Source organism: Pseudophryne corroboree, chromosome 2 (assembly GCF_028390025.1).
Source record: "Pseudophryne corroboree isolate aPseCor3 chromosome 2, aPseCor3.hap2, whole genome shotgun sequence".
NCBI lineage: Eukaryota > Metazoa > Chordata > Amphibia > Anura > Myobatrachidae > Pseudophryne > Pseudophryne corroboree.
The window spans coordinates 799,596,241-799,615,684 of NC_086445.1; the positions used below are offsets into that span (position 1 = coordinate 799,596,241).

Below are 19,444 nucleotides of genomic sequence, written 5' to 3' on the forward strand. Positions count from 1 at the left end.
TACTTCTTATTGGGAGTAGCCCAAGGTCCTTCCATAATTTCCGTCAGATCTTCTGACTCTGGAAACTCAGTCCTAACCGTTTTTGGACGTTTAAACACAGGTGCTTTAGATTTTGAGACTGCTTTGGCTGGTTCCTCCAGACACAGAATAGCCTTCATGGCATCAATTAGCTCAGCTATATCCTCTGTGCTGAAACCCTCCGACTGATCCTCATATGGGGTATTTGAATACACTGTATCCTCATCTGTTGTATAATCTTGTGTAGTCTGAAACATGGATGTATCTACCCTGGTATTAATAGCCTGGCTACTTGTAGAAGCTGTTGGCATCAAACCAGAAGAAGGGAGCTGCATGTACAGTATGGGTTAATAGTGTAACCTATTCCCAGGGGTGGAACTGCAGGTGTTAATATGTCCGCTACTGTAGACAAGGTCTGTGCGAACACACCCCATGGTGGCTCTACTGGTTGCTGAACCAGAGCTTGCTTTTTAGTTTGCTTATATGGAAAACAGTTTGCACATAACCCCTCATAAGTAAGATACTGGGCTATTCCATCCAAAATCCCTATTTTACAAGATAAAGCATGTTAAGGGTGTAGGAGCCCCTGAAAGTATCCTCATCACTTTTGCCGCTCACAGACATGGTAAATAATCCGTTTTTACAAATACTACACTCTCTGTGACTGAAAATCACTTATATAGATATAGACATGATATCTATCTGACCACAATCCGTGCACCTGAATTGAGGTTCAGAAACAATACTTGACAAACATATAAAAGTCAGCAATCACACTAGCAGTCAGTCACATGTTAATTATTAGACATTGTCATATGAGAATAAACCACAAAATACTTCTCCAGTATGTAGGAGTACAACTACTGCACTTCTGTTTTTAAACAGCTATTACCACAAGTTTTTCAGACATGTTATGCAGAAAACAACAGTACTGTACAGGTCTCATATGCACTGTGTACCAAAATTAACTATTCATACTAACAAGTAGATAGAATCTTAGTACTGTATAACCCTTACTCAGTTGGAGTGGGATACAGGGAGACTCACCCCACTTCCAGAATCGAGCAATACGCTCGAAAGACGCTGAGTGGATTCAGACGCTACTAGTGTACACTGCCGCTCCGGTAACTGATAGGAGACACAGACGCTCAGTGAACGATGAGTGTATGCAGACGCTCCTGTATGCGACCCGGTCCCGGCGGCAACTGTAGTGTACAAAACCGGAGCGGCCTAAGCTGTGACCGAGTACCCTCGTGGTAGCGTCTGAGACGGAAGTGAGGTCATCAGTTCATGGACGGGAGACGCATGGAAACTGGTCATGAACTGGGGGGAGGGGCGACCAGGGGGCGTTTAACTCCACCTGCTGACAATCTCCAGGGATCGCGGTCTCAACCTAGTCCTGGCACCTATGATTCCTGAAGCATAGCGTTGGAGCACTGAAGAGTGGCGGCGCGTCAGCCACTGTTTTGTAGTCTCCTCCAATGCAGTGCGGCTGTGTCCGAGTTCCCCTAGTAAGTGGAACCGATGCCTTACCTTCTCCCCATGCTCCGGCCACAGCCTGGTAACGTCTGCTGGACCTGCTAGAACATCCGACACAGATGCCCGTCGAGACAGCACTAATACCCGAGGGTAAGCGTTGTTGCGACCCGGTTGAGAGTTGTTGGGAGCGATTCTTTCCAGCATGCGTTTAAGACGCTGTTAAGAAAGATTACTCAAAAGATAGTAAGACTATAAAAATAAAATAATAAAAGCTTAGGGCTGCCTTAACAGCAGCCCTGTGACCATGGTCCGGCTCCTGCCGCACCAAACAAAAAAACGATTTGACTGAGTCGGTGGGCGGGATTATATGGAGGAGCCCGATGCATCCTGGGAGGCGAGAAAGCTTGTGACTATTTGGTGCCATTTCCGCTGTCGCTCCGGTATATCCCAATGTTGTCCTGTGGATAACCTGTGGACCCAGCCGTAGAATATATATATATATATATACCCATTATAGTAAATTTTTTATTACGTTGGTGGCACAGTGGAAATATAATTGGTGGGACAGTGGGAGAGCTGAAGGAGACACTGCGCGGCTCTCGACAGCGGCTCAGCTAGAATGGCTGCCGGGGATGGAGCCGCTGCCTGGGAGGGTACCCGCAGCTGCTGCCTGCCGAGGAGGGAGCCGCAGCCGGGGAGGAGGAGCAATGTCACATTATGGACTTTGCTCATCGCGGCTCCGTACACACATGCCGTGATGAGCGATGTCACAAGTGACATTGTTCACACTGAGCTGTCTGCACCGCCGACAGTCGACCTACAATCGAGCGCGTGTGCGCGCATTGTTGATTGGTGGCCCATACACACTAGACGATGTGAACGATATATCTTTCACAATCGTCGTTATCGTTCATATCTGCTGCAAATATCATCTAGTGCAGTGGTGGCCAACGCGTGGCTCTTGAGCCACATGCGGCTCTTTCTTCATTCAAATGTGGCTCCCAACACTCAAAGTCACGTGACCACAAGAGATCTGTAAACCGCTGCACTCCAGCCAGACATGCAGCAGCACTACGTAGACTGAGAACTGAGGGAGCCAAATACACAGGCGGGTGCTGGCTGGAGGGACACATGGGGGAACTGAAGTGTATTATGTGAATCTGGCTTTTCAATATATTTTATGCGGATCTGGCTTTTTCAATTATTTGATGTAGAAGTGGCTCTTTCATTGTATTTTATGTTGGATCTGGCTTTTTCAATGTATTTTATACCAGGGGCGTGGCCTAGCAGGCACATGGTCACACCCCATTTTTGCAAGTGTGCCTTCGGCTCGAAGTCGGCTCTTTGATGTACCTAACAAGATTTCTTGGCTCTTTGTCTCTGACTGGTTGGCCACCCCTGATCTAGTGTGTTTGGCCCTTTAGCCTTGCACCTTGAAATCATTTTATTGCATTGTGCAATGCAATAAAATGAATTCAAAGGAGCTAATGTATTTCTACAGACAACTCTTGACTCTACTCTAGGTATCAATGTTGCAGCAGCAGCAGCAGGGGACTGTACTTGAAAGAAGATCAGGAAACCTAGCCAACAAATTATTTTCATGTCCAATTAAAATCATTGTGCTAACAGGGAAACAACCCAATATGTTAAAAGGTTTGGAAACTCAAAACACAAGCTGGTCAAATTTTAAAAGGCATACTGAAAGATGTACAAATATTTATATAACTGTTCCCATGGAAACCAAGGACCATATTGAGAACTTCATGCAATTTTTACAAAAAATGATTGTATACACAGTATGTCACAAAAATGCATACTTTCTTGTATATGATGAGCTACATGTATCTCAAAATAATTCCAATTGAAAACATAGCAGCATTTTTCATCAGAAGGATCGGTAAGGCTACAAATGCCTATATGGGTGGCCCACAATCGCACAGCAACTTGATAGTATGAAGGTTGCAATACTTTATTCATGCACAATGTAATGTAATGAAATGAAATGCCACATACACATGAGATAATGGTCCATATGTACTAAGCCTTAACAAGAGATAAAGTTGAGACGCATAAGGAGTGATAAATGACCAGGCAATCAGCTCCTGTCACTTTCAAACACAACCTGCGACACAGCAGTTAGGAAGCGTATTGGATGGTCATTTACCACTCTTTATCCGTCTTCACTTTATCTCTTGTTAAGGCTTATTACATTTGGGCCAATGTCTTTAAAGTGTTGGTGACAAATACAAAAATGAACGTTATGGTAAGAACTTACCGTTGATAACGTGATTTCTCTTATGTCCACAGGTATCCACAGGATAACATTGGGATATTGTCGAGCGAAAGCGAAAATGGCACCAACACGGTCACAAGCTTTCTGGCTTCCCAGGATGCATTGGGGCCTCCACTATATAGTCCCGCCCACTGACTCAGTCAGATCAGTTCTTTCCACAGCGATTTTAGGCAGGAACATTAGGTAGAGACCTGTACAGGCGATAAGAACACACATGCACACCCTTCCATACAAGAAGGAAGAGGTTTTAGTGATTGTCTAGATCCTCAAATCAGATGCGTCAGGGTGGGATCCCTGTGGATACCTGTGGACATAAGAGAAATCACGTTATCAACGGTAAGTTCTTACCATAGCGTTAATTTCTCTGGCTGGGTCCACAGGATTATCCACAGGATAACATTGGGATTCCCAAAGCCGTTTTAGTGGTGGGGACGCTCCTGATTGCACAGGAGGACCTTTCGCCCGAAGTCTGCGTCATGAGAGGCAAAAGTATCCAAGGCATAATGTCTGATGAATGTGTTTATGGAAGACCATGTGGCTGCCCTACATATCTGTTCTGCTGAAGCACCCTGTTGTGCTGCCCAAGAAGGACCTACCTTACGTGTAGAGTGTACAGAGACATTAGCCGGAATAGGGAGATCTGCATGAGAATAAGCTTCTGATATTACCATTCGGAGCCATCTCGCCAACGTCTGTTTACTAGTAGGCCATCCTCTTCTATGGAATCCATATAGGATGAAGAGAGAATCCGTTTTCCTGATGGCACTAGTACGATCTATGTAGATTCTCAAAGATCGGACCACGTCCAGCGACGCTTCTCCCGTAGATAGTCCCGAGACCTGAAAAGCTGTGACTACAATCTCTTCATTCAGGTGAAACTTTGATACCACCTTTGGAAGATAACTAGATCTCGTTCTGAGAACTGCTCTGTCTGGAAGAAAACTTAAGAAAGGAGACTTAGATGATAATGCTCCTAAATCTGACACTCTTCTGGCTGACGCCATTGCCAGTAAAAAAAGAACTTTAACCGTTAACCACTTAAGATCTGCTCTCTCAAGTGGTTCAAACAGAGGACCTTGGAGAAATTTAAGAACTAAATTCAAATCCCAGGGCGCTGCAGGAGGAACAAATGGAGGTTGAATATGTACTACTCCTTGGAAAAACGTACGTACATCCTGTAGGTCAGCAATCTTCTGCTGAAACCATACAGTCAACGCTGAGACTTGCACCCTCAAGGAAGCAACCTTCAACCCTTTATCCAATCCTGCCTGCAGGAAATCCAAAATCCTAGCTACTTTAAAAGATCTCGGATTGTAATTTTTTCCAGAACACCAATGAATATAGGCTTGCCATATTCTATGATACACACGGGTCGAAGAAGGCTTTCTTGCTCTAAGCATGGTTTGAATTACTGGCTTTGAAAATCCTTTAGCCTCTAAGATAGAGGTTTCAACAGCCACGCCGTCAAAGACAGGCGATCCAGATGACTGTGACAACAAGGACCCTGCATTAATAGATCTGGACGTTGAGGGAGCAGTATCGGTGCTTCCACGGACATTCTCAACAGATCTGTGTACCAATGCCTTCTTGGCCAAGCTGGAGCTATTAGAATGATTGCTCCTTTTGCCTGTTTTATCTTTCTCACTACTCTGGGTAACAGAGATATTGGAGGGAACAGATACGCCAACTGAAACCTCCATTCTAGTGCGTCTACCAGAACCGCTTCTGGGTCCCTTGTTCTTGATCCGTACATCGGAACTTTGCTGTTTAGACGAGACGCCATAAGGTCTACCTCCGGTAGACCCCATCTGTTCACCAGTGTCTGAAACACTTCTGGGTGTAGTGCCCATTCGGTTTCCTGAACGGTGTGCCGACTGAGAAAATCTGCTTCCCAGTTTAGTACACCCAGGACAAATACTGCTGACAATGCCGGGAGATGGAGTTCTGCCCATTGAAGAATGGGAGTTACTTCTTCCATCAGACTCCTGCTGTGAGTTCCTCCTTGATGATTGAGGTATGCTACTGCAGTCGCATTGTCTGAGCGGACCTGGACTGGTCTTCCTTATAGATTGTCCTTTGCCTGAACCAGAGCCAAGTAAATGGCTCTTATTTCTAACAGATTTATCGGCAGGCGACTTTCCCTTGCGGTCCATTTTCCCTGGAACCATAGGCTTCCGAGTACCGCCCCCCAGCCTTGCAGGCTGGCATCTGTTGTCAGGACTTGCCACTCTTTTATCCAAAAGGGTCTCCCCTTGTTTAAATGGTCTGTCTGTAGCCACCCCGCTAGAGACCTTTTACATTTACTAGAATCTTTATCATCTGTTTCTTTATAGTTTGATGATTTCCGTTCCATTTGGTCAAAATGAGTTGCTGCAACGGTCTGGAGTGGAATTGCGCATATTCCACCATGTCGAACGTTGATACCATCAGACCCAACAGTCGCATTGCTGCATGGACTGACATTGTCTGGGCTTGCAATCCTTCCTGAGCCATGACCTGCACTTTGACTATCTTTTTCTCTGGTAAGAAAACTTTCTGTAGGTCTGAATCCAATATGGCCCCCAAATGAACCATCCGCTGTGACGGATTCAGGGACGACTTCTCCCAATTTATGAGCCACCCGTGTCTCTGTAAACAAACTATCGTCTGTTGAAGATGGCTCAACAGTAAATCTTGCGATTGTGCTAAGATTAACAGGTCGTCGAGGTATGGGAATATTCTTATCCCCTGCTTGCGCAGACAAGCTGCCATAACCACCATGATTTTGGTAAAAACCCTGGGTGCTGTAGCTAGCCCGAAAGGCAGAGCTTGGAACTGGAAATGTTCCTGGAGGATGGCAAACCTGAGGTAACACTGATGTGATAGTGCTATAGGCACATGTAGGTAAGCATCCCGTACATCCAGAGATACCATGTAATCTCCCGGTTCCATAGCCAACATTATGGAGCGTAACGTCTCAATGTGGAACTTCGGGATCCATATGTATCTGTTCAACATTTTCAGATTTAGAATTGGTCGATATGACCCATTTGGTTTCTGGATTAGAAATAGATTGGAGTAATACCCCTGTCCCTTTTGTGATGGAGGTACTAGGACAATCACACCTGACTGCAGTAATTTTTGGACTGCTTCTTGCAGGGCATTGGCCTTCGACTCTATACGAGACGGGCTGGTGCAAAAAATATTTGAGGAGGCTGCCTCCTGAATGGGAACCCATACCCCTGAAATACTACCTTCTGCACCCAGGCATCTGTTGTTGACTGTTGCCATATGTGTGCAAATTGAAGGAGTCGGCCCCCAACCCTGGAATCCTCCAGGCGGAGGCCCGTCTCTTCAGGTTGAGGGTTTCTGATCAGGTTTGGAAGCTGGCTTTTTGCTAGCCCACTGCTTCCTACCCCTGGCTTTGCTTTGCCAACGAAAGTAGCGAAATTTTAAACCCTTGGACTTAGGGTTATAGGTAGCCGGAAATCTGACCTTTTTCGATTCAGCCTCTGATTCTAGGATATCCGATAACGGTTTTCCAAATAATATATTACCTACAAAAGGCAATGCTTCCAATTACTTCTTGGATTCCGCATCTGCCTTCCAGGTACGTAGCCAGACTGCTCTGCGAGCGACTACTGACAAGGCTGAAGCTTTAGAAGCAACTGTACCTATATCAATTGCTGCTTCTTCCAAATACTGGGCAGATTGTCTTAAACGGCAAAAACGATCCACTTGCTCCCTAGTAGGAGAAGGGATGTCATTCTCTAGTTCCTCTATCCATTTGCCCGTTGCCTTTGCTACCCAGGCCGAAGCCATAGCAGGTCTTACCACTGCTCCTACTAGAGAAAATATATTTTTCAAAAGGCTATCTACCCTTCTGTCTGTGACATCATTTAGTGAGGTAGATGACAGTGGTAAAGCAGATTTATGCACGAGTCGCAGAACATGTGCATCTACTTTCGGAGGAACTTCTCTTTTTGAACAATCCACAGCTGGAAATGGATAATAAGAATCCCATCTTTTAGGAATCTTATACTTTTTACTGGGCGCCGCCCAAGACTCATCCATCATTTCTGTCACCTCATCTGACGCTGGGAATACAGCTTTCACTGCCTTTGTTCGTTTAAATACAGGTGCTTTAGTTTTTAACACTGTCTTGGCTGGCTCTTCTAACGAGAGAACAGCCTTTACAGCATTAATAAGTTCAGCAACATCATCTGAACTAAAACTCTGCGACTGATCATCATACGGAGTCGAGTCTACTGTATCATCATCCGTTGTATCATCTTGTGTAGTCTGCCACATAGACATATCTGTCTTAGTCTTATCTGTCTCTTGGTTGCTAGTAGAGGCTACTGGAACCAGGCCATAGGAAGGGAGCTGCATGTATGGGTTCATAGTGTAACCTAAGCCCTGAGGTGGTGCTACTGGAGCCAACTTGTCCACAATAGAGGACAGAGTCTTTGCAAACATATTCCATGGTGGCTCTGTTGGTGGTTGAACCAACTCCTGTCTTTTACTTCGCTGAAAAGCGAAACAGTTTGCACACAAACCCTCATAAGTGACCAATTGATTCATATCAATTACCCCTGACTTACAAGATAAGCATGTTAGGGCTATGGGAGTGCTTGACAAATTCTCATCACTTTTGCCGCTCACAGACATTTTATCTGATATTGACTACACAATTTTGTGACTGAAAAACACCCTATGATCAGTATATAGAGGTGAAATCAATCTGACCACAGTGCACCTGATTTGAGGGTCAGAACAGGACTGACATTACACAGAAAAGTCAGCACACATACTAGCAGTCAGTCACATGTTAAAGCATTAAACATTGTCATATGAGAATACAACCTCCATAATAACTTATACATAAGTAGGAAAATTGTACTTCTGTTTAACTGGTTCTTTTTTCAACATAACATGCAGAAAACACAGTAATATACAGGTCTCATATGCAATAGGTACTACAAATTAACAATGCATACTAAAAAGTAGAAGGAATTTTTAGTACTGTATACCCTGCCTCCGGAGAGCGGGATACAGGGAGACTCACCAAACTTCCATATCCAAGCAAAGACGCTCGTAAGACGCTGAGTGGATTCAGACGCTACTGATGTACACTGCCGCTCTTGATAACTGATAACGGACACGGGCGCTGAGCGATTTCCACGTGTATGCAGACGCTAAGGCCTGCGACTCGGTCTGGCGGGCTTTATCTCCAGTGTACACAACCGCAGCATCTAAGCTGCGACCGAGTACCCTCGTGGTAGTGTCTGAGCAGGAAGTGAGGTCATTCAGTTCATGAAACGAGAGACACGCGGGAACTGGCCATGAACTCGGAGGAGGGACGGCCAGGAGAGCGCCTGAAACCCCCTGTTGACTTAAACTCCCAGGATCGCGGCCTCAACCTAGTCCTGGCGCCTATGATCCCCAGAGCGTAGCGCTGTCACACCGGGATGTTCGGCGCATAAACACACTGTTTGTAGTCTCCACCAAATTAGTGTAGCTGTGTCCTGACCCCTCTAGTAAGAGGAAGTCCATAGACTCACCGTCTCCCCATGCTCCGGCCACAGCCTGGTTACGTCTGCTGGACCTGCTAGAACATCCGACACAGACGCCCGTCGAGACAGCACTGATACCCGAAGGTAAGCGTTGTTGCGACCCGGTGGGGAGTTGTTGGAGCGACTCTTTCTAATATGCGTTTAAGACGCTGTTAAGAGAAGTCGCTCAAAAAACCAAAACAGTAAGTCTATAAAAATAAATTAATGAAAACTTAAGGCTGCTTTCACAGCAGCCCTGTGACCAAGCAAAAAACTGATCTGACTGAGTCAGTGGGCGGGACTATATAGTTGAGGCCCCAATGCATCCTGGGAGGCCAGAAAGCTCGTGACCGTGTTGGTGCCATTTTCGCTGTCGCTCGACAATATCCCAATGTTATCCTGTGGATAATCCTGTGGACCCAGCCAGAGAAATTCACATTTTTATTTAAAAATCTAATGAGATTCAAACACAGACATCTGTAATTTACTACTTTATAAAAGCAATGGGGGAATTACTGCAGTATGTTTTCAAGCAGAAACAGCTTTATTGGCATTCGTCAGATCTAGACTTGTCCATCAAGCTACCAGACTGTAAAGTGTAATTTGCCACTACATCGGATGCATTTCCAGTGCTCCAATGTACAATTAATGTGCTTTATACCAACTTTGGCATTGCGCATGGTGATCTGAGGCATGTGTGTGGATGCTCGACATTGGAACACCAATCCATGCAGCTTCTAACAAGCAGTTCTTGTGTGATAGTTAAATCCAGGGGCAGTTTGGAACTTGATAGTGTATGTCCAACCAATGGTGCAAACGTTTTTTTTGCACTTGGTGGTTCAGCACTTGGCAGTCATGTCCTGTGAACTTGGGTGGTTTATCACTTCGCTGCTGCTCCTAGACACTTCAATGCACAAATATAGAACATACAGTTGACCACCGCAACTCTAGCAAGGCAGAAATTTGACAAATTGACATGTTGAAAAGTGGCACTGTATGACAGTGATTTTTCAAGTTGACAGTGTGACCCATTGTACCACTAATGTTTGACTTTGCAAATTGCATAACTACTTTATTTTATGTAAATGTTAGTAATGGATGTGGCTGAAATAGACAAACGCGCTAATTATCATTAGGGGTGTCCATATGCATTTGTCTTGTGTATCTTTAAAATTGATCCCAGGTACCCTGAAAAAGCATGCCTCCAAGTCTAATTATTTCCATTAATCATCTTCAGGGTGGTGTGCTACACTAATGAGTACATGCCTGTACTCTAATCAGCTTACGCTTGTCCACTTACGTTCAGGCTAAATACTCTCAAATCCATATATGGATACAATGTGTAGTACAGGAATAAGTATATTTCGTCACAACTATGGACTTATTTTAAACCTTAAGTGTGCAACCAATGTTCTTATTGGTCATACAGTATTCCTAAAATGTAATTTTAGAAGGTACAGTTTTGATTAGCCCTAATGGAATAATAAACGTTTCCTAGTGCCCATAACAAATGAACTAACAAGTCCTGTGCAAGAAGGTTGGGAAATACATTGTTAATCTTTGTAATGCCAAAGCAGTATTTACAGCAGTCCCTTTGAGCTGAAGTAAGTGTGTAGGAATACATTTACGTGATTTAGTGCACAACAGGTTTAATAGCATTCACAAATTTAAGGTCTGTTCATATTCCATGTGACACTTTAATTTAATAAAACTTTCTGCAACCAAACGCCAGGGCTTCAGAATATCTGCTTTTAGATTGGTGTGCATTAAAATAAAAGAATACATTGTTGTATAGATCGCGCATTCAGCGTTTGAACATCTGCTGGATTAGTAGTTTACAGTAACAGAAGTAAGTCTGACTAAAATGTTCTAGAAGTGCAAGTATTCTGGTAGGATGGCTTTGCAACTCCAATTAACAAATCCATGAAATCATTCCGATCATGACTGGGATAGTGCTAATTCTGTAAAGACCGTACTGCAAGCATGTGACACAGTGATCATAAGAAACAATTACCAGCTACCTTGCTGTGGGGGTGATTCAGTTTCCCCGATGTGTGAGTCCTGTGCATGTGCAGGCTGATGGTCGCAATGTTCATCTGATATGCACCTCCTCCTGCATTTGCATTGCTAAGGACTGCAAATGCAAAGCTGCTGTGAGCAGCTTTGCATTTGCAATCCTTGATGAATCAGACCCAGTGTGTGATCAATGCAGCAAAATCTGACAGACATCACCCTTTGCTTAGGCACATTGGATTATAAAATGATACGCAACACAAGAAAAAAAGTAATACAAGACAACCAAAAAAATAAACCATTCTTTCCAATTACCACACATATGCCAGCACTTTGGAGTGTGGGTGGTGTACTTCGGTGCGAACAGCTCTATTTACTAGCATTCAATGCAAATGCACACAAGGTTTGAAATAGCATGAAAAATGTATTTAAAGCAGAGCTCTGCTGAAAAATAACTGCCACATAATATAGAATGATCTTGCTAGAAAATGTCTACTTACCTTATATTTGCCTTTGATAATGCCTTCAAATAATCTTTCCTTTGTGCCATAGAAAGGCAAACAGCCACTTAATAGGATGAAAAGTATCACGCCACAACCCCAGACATCTACCGGTTTCCCATAAGGCTCTCTTTTCACCACCTCTGGAGCCATAAAGTGTGGTGTTCCTACACGACCTGGGAAAGCGAATAATGCAAAGCTGTTATTTCCTGCATTACATTATGCCAAATTGTTATAAATGAATCAATTTCACATAAAACTTCTAACTTTTTCTTCTTTTTTTAACATTCATAAATAAAAGTTTTACCTTTGTTTTGAAATGCTTTTAAACATTGTTGTATGATTGCTCACATGACCTACTAAAATCACTGGCTTAGATAGAGGCCACTGCGCTCCTATTTATTAATACTCTTGTATAGTGTTTTTTTTCTTTTTCTTTTTAAATCTAGATCAACCATTATGCAAGCATGCACCTTTTACCTGACCAGTGATTCAAATTTACAGAGAATCGGGTTAAGCAATAGCATCACTTGCTCGATGCACTGCAGCAGTAACAAGTAACAGCAAAAAACAGGAATTTAATACCTACTGGTAACTCCTTTTCTCGTAGTCCGCAATGGATACTGGGGAAGTGTACTTTAGTACTATGGGTATAGATCGGGTCCACTGGAGCCTGGCACCTTAATACCTTTAGTGTGTGTGTGTGTGTGTGTGTGTGTGTGTGTGTGTGTGTTGGCTCCTCCCCTCTATGCCCCCCCCCCCACCAAACTCAGTCTAGAAAACTGTGCCCGAGGAGACAGACGTACCACGAGAGAAGAAAACAGGTACAACAGCAGAGAGGCACTAAACCAACCCACAAGCATAACCGAAAAGGAGGGAGCTAACCAGAACAGAGGATAGCAACACCAACCTAACCAGGATAGCAAAGATATCACAACAACATAAGGCGACCGCAGCGGCGGGCCAACCAAACACTCAGGTAAGCAGGAATCGAAGTACTGAGGCGGGCGCCCAGTATCCACTATGGACTAGGAGAAAAGGAATTACCAGTAGGTTTTAAATTCCTATTTTCTCTTACATACTAGTGGATACTGGGGAACTGTACTTTAGGACCACGGGGAAGTACCAAAGCTCCCAAACGGGTGGGAGAGTGCTCTGTAACACCGCCTGACCAAACTGAAGGTCATCCTTGGCCAAGGTGTCGAACCGATAGAACTTAACAAAAGTGTTTGAACCAGAACAAGTAGCAGCTCGGCACAATTGTAAGGCCGAGACACCCCGGCCAGCCGCCCAGGAAGAGCCCACAGATATCGTTGAATGGGCCTGAATAGACGTCGGCAAAGGCAGAGCCGCCGAAGTATAGGCTTGTTGAAGTGTCAACCTGAGCCAATGAGCAATTGATTGCTTAGAAGCCGGACGGAAAAGTCACGGGTCACGTGACGAAACGCGTTAGGACTCCTCCCCCTTTTGCAATTCACTGAACACCTGTATCCAGGACGCTCTCAGGCCACAGCTATCTCATCCGGCTCTTACTAACAGCAGCCGCGGGCGGCTTTCTATTTGGCTTCACGATCAGCCGCAGGCGCTGCACGGTCACGGCAATTGTCTCCAGCATCTTCCACCTCGTTCTCTGCCGGCGGACGGTGCACGTCCAGGTAGTCTGGAAGGAAGTTTTCCTCATACAGCTGGGCTTAAGATACCATCTGATTCAGCAGCCATATACCTGCCGCTCACGATTATCTGCACAGCACTTGCAAGGTGGAACCAGCAGGTTAATTAAACAAACCTTGCAGCCGGCTGACGTATCCAGATACCACACGTACCCTCCAGCTTCTCTACTAACTGGGCAAATTCTTGGACTCACCCGGGGACGCTCGGGTTCACCAGCCCTTATGGAGAGGTATTTCATATATTAACCTATGCTGACAATTATCAATACGTGCAGCCACTGCGACATGTTCAGGATTTACATCTAGCAGCTGTGGCAACAGTGTTTCTAAAAAGGCTGCAACATTCTGATACATACTCTTTGAATGTTCAAATCATATAGTTCAGTGATATTTCAAGGATACTTAATATATTATCAAGGTTTAGATAATTCATGTGTTTTTTAAATTTCTGTATCTCACAAATCATGCTAAAATCATAAGGAATATTATTTGTGAATTATCTATTATGAAATAGTTTTTTATATTATCATTAATAAATATATATATTTTATATTTACATATTTTTGATTCCTTGGTTGATACTGAACCTGTGAAATTTTGGTGTGTGATTTTCATGAGCGCCTCTATTTATATTCTCTATTTGGTGGCATCAAAAAAGGAAAAACAGCGAATCAGATTTCCAATGATGAGCAGTCCGTTTGACATAAACCTTCAGAGCAAGAATAGAGATTTTTACACTGCGCTCACCCCCGGTTTCTAATTGTGCATGTATATGCACTAGTGCAATAAATGGTGAAATGTTTGAATACGTTTCAAAATGATATTTATTTAAATTCAATAATGGATAGTCCAGAATTCGTATATATGCGTGAATGAGCTCTGTTTGGCTATAATAAGCCTTATGCTAGTTGTGCAGGAGCACGCTTGCTTCTAGATATATTGAAATGAAGTCCATAAGCAAATTGATAAGTGGATTAGGAAAAAATGAAAAGGGTGGAAAAGTCTATTCGTTAAACTACAGGCCGCGGCGTCCCGCTGGTCTGTGTGAATTGAGTGCACTTGTTTAAAATGACATGCCGTCACTGATGCTCAAGCAGTAGTGGAGATTGCGTGAGAAAGAAAGGGAATCCGGACTGGTCTAACCTCCCCCTGCTTCTGCCGCCGTCGCTGTGACAGTGTTCGGTCATAGGTCGGAGGCTGGTCAGCCTGGGTTTGGTGCCTGTCTTGGGGGGGGGGGGGGGGGGGAGATGCACGCACTGCGACCGCTCTCAGAGCGGTTCGTTGCTGCACTCCCTCCGCCTACAGAGACTCACCTTAGTTCTCCTTCTCCGCTGCTGGCTGTGTCAGTGGCAGGCTGTCTCCTTGATGTTTCTCCGTCGTCCGTGACCCGCAGACACTTCCTGGTCTTCAGTCACGTGACCGGGTTCAGTCTCTTGTTCCGCTCCTTCTACTTGATAGTGCCGCTGTTGTGGATGGTGTTAGGAAAATGCTCCAACGCATTTCGGCCCTTGGGGGCCTTCCTCTGGGAGAAAAAGTGTGTGGAATTTCTCCTGTGGTGAAAAATAAATAGCCTGATCTGTGGTTCCTTCGCTCTGATTGGTTGTCGTTCTTTATGTAATGATAGGCAGTTGTTCTTGTCAATTACATTGTGTGCCCAATGAGATAATTATTGCTGTGCTCACATGTGCTCAGTCTTTTATTGTCCTTGATTGGCTTTTAAAACTGTCAGTCATGTCCCTTGTCTCACAATGAATGGGTTTCTGACTCTGGAATTTTGTTTATAGTTGCTATGGTAATGATTCCTCCCCTGGTTGACGAGCTGGTGCACTGTACGAAATAAGAAATCAATAGGTATATGTGAAAATAATAATAATGAAACAAAAATAAAATAAAAAATATATAAAAAATATAATAATAAAAAATAAAAAATAAATAATAAAAAAATGAAATAAAATAGAATATGAAATAAATGAAACTAAAATCCTAAGAGTAAATTAAATAAAATGAGTACATTACTTTAATCTGCTGTAGAGTGTGGGTAGTAAGATTCAGATGGAGTGAATAAATGCAACCTCAAGTAAGAATAGGTGGATTATTATAAGATGGAATATGTTGAGTTATTTCTGGTTTCTTCAGAGCCCTCACCACATCCAAGGACTCTGGATCAACGGAAGCGTCAGGCAACACGGGAACCACAATGGGTTGATTCATGTGAAAAGCGGACACCACTTTTGGCAAAAACTGAGGTCGGGTCCTGAGCTCCGCCCTGTCTTCATGAAAAATCAAATAAGGGCTCTTAAGGCCAGTACTGACGGGAGAGATGTGTGCTGAGCGATCTTAATACAGACTGCATAGCACACATCTCTCCCCCCACTCAGCACAGCGCGATGTGCTGAGCGAGATGGGACGACAACGGGGTGCCGTCACTTCACACAGCACTGAAGTGAGCACCCGCTAGATTGAGCCTGCATGCAGGCTCAATCTAGCACCGGCGATATCGATGCGCGGGGCTGGGCATCGCTATCGCTGGGGGGTATACACAATGCAGATCCGTGATTAAAATACCCCCTTTACAGGATAAGGACCCCAATTCAGAAACCCGTCTGGCAGACGCCAATGCTAGTAACATCACAGTCTTCCAGGTAACAAATTTCAATTCCATCCTATGTAAGGGTTCAAACCAGTCTGACTGAAGAAAGGACAAAACCACATTGAGATCCCACGTAGCCGTGGGAGGTAGGAAGGGCGGTTTCATATGAAAAACTCCTTTTAGGAAAATCTGTACTTCCGGCAATATAGCAAGTCGTTTCTGGAAGAAAATAGACAGCGCCGAAATCTGCACTTTGATGGAGCTTAAACGTAGGTCCATATCCACTCCCGCTTGCAGGAAAAGTGGAAAGCGACCAATTCTCAATTCCACGGGAGAAACCTGTCTACTTTCACACCACGAAACATCATTTTTTCAGATACAATGATAATGTTTGTACGTAACCATCTTCCTGGCCTGGACCATAGTGGAAACAACATGGTAGGGAAGACCTTTTCTGGCTAGAATCTCCCTCTCATCTTCCAAGCCGTCAAACGTAGAACGCGGTAAGTCTGGATAGACTGACGAACCTTGCTGAAGAAGATCCTTTTGAAGTGGCAGAGGCCAGAGATCCTTCAGAGCCATGGTTAAGAGGTCCGAGTACCACGCCCGTCGAGGCCAATCCGGGGCAATTAGAATTGCTTGAACGCTTTCCCTTCTTATACCCTTTTCAGACATGCTCCAAATTCCCGGGATTTTGCACATGAACGTGCATCAACCCGGGAATTTGGTATGTCTGAAAGGCACCGACCCGGGAACGTGATCTGGGTCGCCAACCCTACAATTGACCAGGGTTTTTCCCAGGACTCAAGTCCCGGGAAGACAACCCGGCTTAGGTCTGAAAGGTGCGACCTGGTAATTTGATCCCAGGTCGCACCTAATTGGCGGGGTTGGCTGAAGGAGGCCGGAGTGAAGAGGGGTCGTGCGCCGGCTGCTATAGTCCATGCTGCTGTGAGTAGTTGAAGCAGCAGGCGCAGCCAAAAAATAGAGAGGCGGTCTGTTGGAGTGAGTGAGAGTGAGAGAGAGTGTGTGTGTGTGTGTGTGTGTGTGTGTGTGTGTGAGAGAATTTGGCATGTGCGTGTATATTAAATGTATGTGTGTTTGAGTGTGACATGTGTATGTGTAAGACGTGTGTGTAAATGTACGAGTGTGACGTATAAGACATGTGACATGAGAGTAGTCAGGTCTGACCTGGCTGCCAGGGCAGACCAGGCTTATGTCTGAAAGGGGTCGACACAGGTATTTCCCAGGTCTCAGGTTTAGTGTGAAAGGGGGTCCCAGCAAAAACTCGGGCTTTTTCATAGGTGAAAATCCCGGGTCTGAAGCAGGGAAATTCCCGGGTCCTATGTCTGAAAGGGGTATTAGTCTTTTTTAGAACCCTTGGAATTAGCAGTAAAAGAGAGAACAGGTACGTAAACCGGTAAGTCCATGGTGTCGTCAGCGCGTCCACTGCTACAGCCTACGGATCCCTCGTTCTGGAACGGCATAGCTTCTTGTTTAGACGAGAAGCCATGAAATCTATCTGCAGACAGCCCCACCGGTGAATTAACTGCTGAAACACCTGGGGATGTAAGCACCATTCTCCGAAATGGAGGTCGTGTCTGCTGAGGAAGTCTGCTTCCCAGTAGTCCACTCCTGGAATGAATATGGCTGAGATGGCCTTTGCGTTGGCTTCCGCCCAGAAGAGTACTTTTGACACTTCTTGCATAACCGCTCTGCTTTGTGTTCCCCCTTGTCGATTTATGTATGCCACCGCCGTGGCGTTGTCAACTTGAACCTGGATCGCCTGATCCCTCAGGAGATGGGAAGCTTGCAGAAGGGCATTGTAAATAGCCCTGAGTTCCAGGATGTTTATCGGCAGAGCAGATTCCTGATTTGACAATATCCCCTGGAACTGAGCCTCCTGGGACACAGCCCCCCAACCCCGGAGGCTGGCATCTGTTGTCAGCAGAATCCACGAGTGGATATTGAAATTCCTGCCTTTTACCAGATGAGGAACTTGTAGCCACCATAATAAGAGAAATCCAGGCTTTCAGAGATAAGGTCACTTCCTGATACATGTGCAGGGGAGACCCTGACCATTTGTTCAGCAGATCCAGCTGAAATGGCCGGCATGAAACCTGCCGTATTGGATTAGCTCATAAGCAGCTACCATCATGCCCAGCAAGCAAACGCAAAGATGTATGGAGACCTTGCAAGGACGGAGTACTGAGCGGACCATAGCTTGGAAAGCCAAGGCCTTGTCCATCAGAAGAAACACCTTTTGAGACACTGTATCCAATATCATTCCCAGGAACTGAATTCGTTGGGTTAGTTCCAGGTGAGATTTCTGAAAATTTAGGATCCACCCATGATCCTTAAGCAGGCGAGTCATCAGATCGATTCTGTGCAGTGTAGGTGCTCTCTGGACATAGCCTTTATCAGGAGATCGTCAAAGTAGCAAACTATGTTGACTCCCATCATGTGCAGTTGCAGCATCATCCATGACGTTAGTGAAGACCCTCGGACTATGGATAGGCCAAAGGGTAAGGCCTGAAACTGGAAATGTTCATCCAATATGGCGAACCTGAGGTAAGCCTGATGAGGGGGCCACATGGGAATGTGCAGGTAAGCTTCCTTGACATCTAGAGATATCAGGAATTCCCCCTACAGACCTGACACTACTGCCCGCCGGGATTCCATCTTGAATTTGAACACCCGCAGATACGGGTTTAGAAACTTCAGATTCAAGATGGGTCGCACCGAACAGTCTGGTTTTGGAACGACAAAAAGACTGGAGTAATAACCCCTTTTGCGTAACGGAGGTGGCACTGGAACCACCACTCCCGTCTGAAAAAGTTTTTGAAAAGCCTCTTGCAAGGTAACTTTTGCTGCGGGTAAAACTGACTTGAAAAATCTGTGAGTAGGAAGTGCTTGAAATTCCATCCGGCATCCCTGGGAAATGAGGTACCATACCAAAGGATCCCGGCAGGACGTCGCCCACACATGGGCGAAGTGTTGAAGGTGAGCACCTACCTGAAAGTCACCCTGCCATTGGAGCCAACTGTCATGCGGAAGGCTTAGTGGCAAGGGACCCAGTGATTTGGTCCAGGGATCCAGCAGTCGCAGGCTTACGGGACTTACCACAAGATCCTCTGGGAGTAGTGGAGACCCCTTGGCACCTGCCTCTAAACCTTGCCACACAAAAGGACTGCAAGGAGAGTCCTGGGTAAGAACGTTGAGCAGGTGGTGCAGCCGACGGCAGATAGGTAGACTTACCTGCCGTTGCCTGAGAGATTCATTTATTAAACTCGTCTCCAAAAAAGGCATCACCTGTAAAGGGAAGATTTTCTACACCCTTCTTGGAATCA

The 19,444-nt window shown here is 45.0% G+C and overlaps 1 protein-coding gene across 13 annotated transcripts in view; it reads right to left on the minus strand.

Annotated features, from left to right (window-relative positions):
• CASK (calcium/calmodulin dependent serine protein kinase) overlaps positions 1–19,444 on the minus strand; it is an 887,710-nt gene that overhangs the window by 390,953 nt on the left and 477,313 nt on the right. For all 13 annotated transcript variants that reach the window (XM_063955614.1, XM_063955617.1, XM_063955611.1 and 10 more), the window contains exon 7: positions 11,838–12,013. In XM_063955614.1, the coding sequence (XP_063811684.1) occupies positions 11,838–12,013 (176 nt within the window). The remainder of the gene's footprint in view (positions 1–11,837; positions 12,014–19,444) is intronic.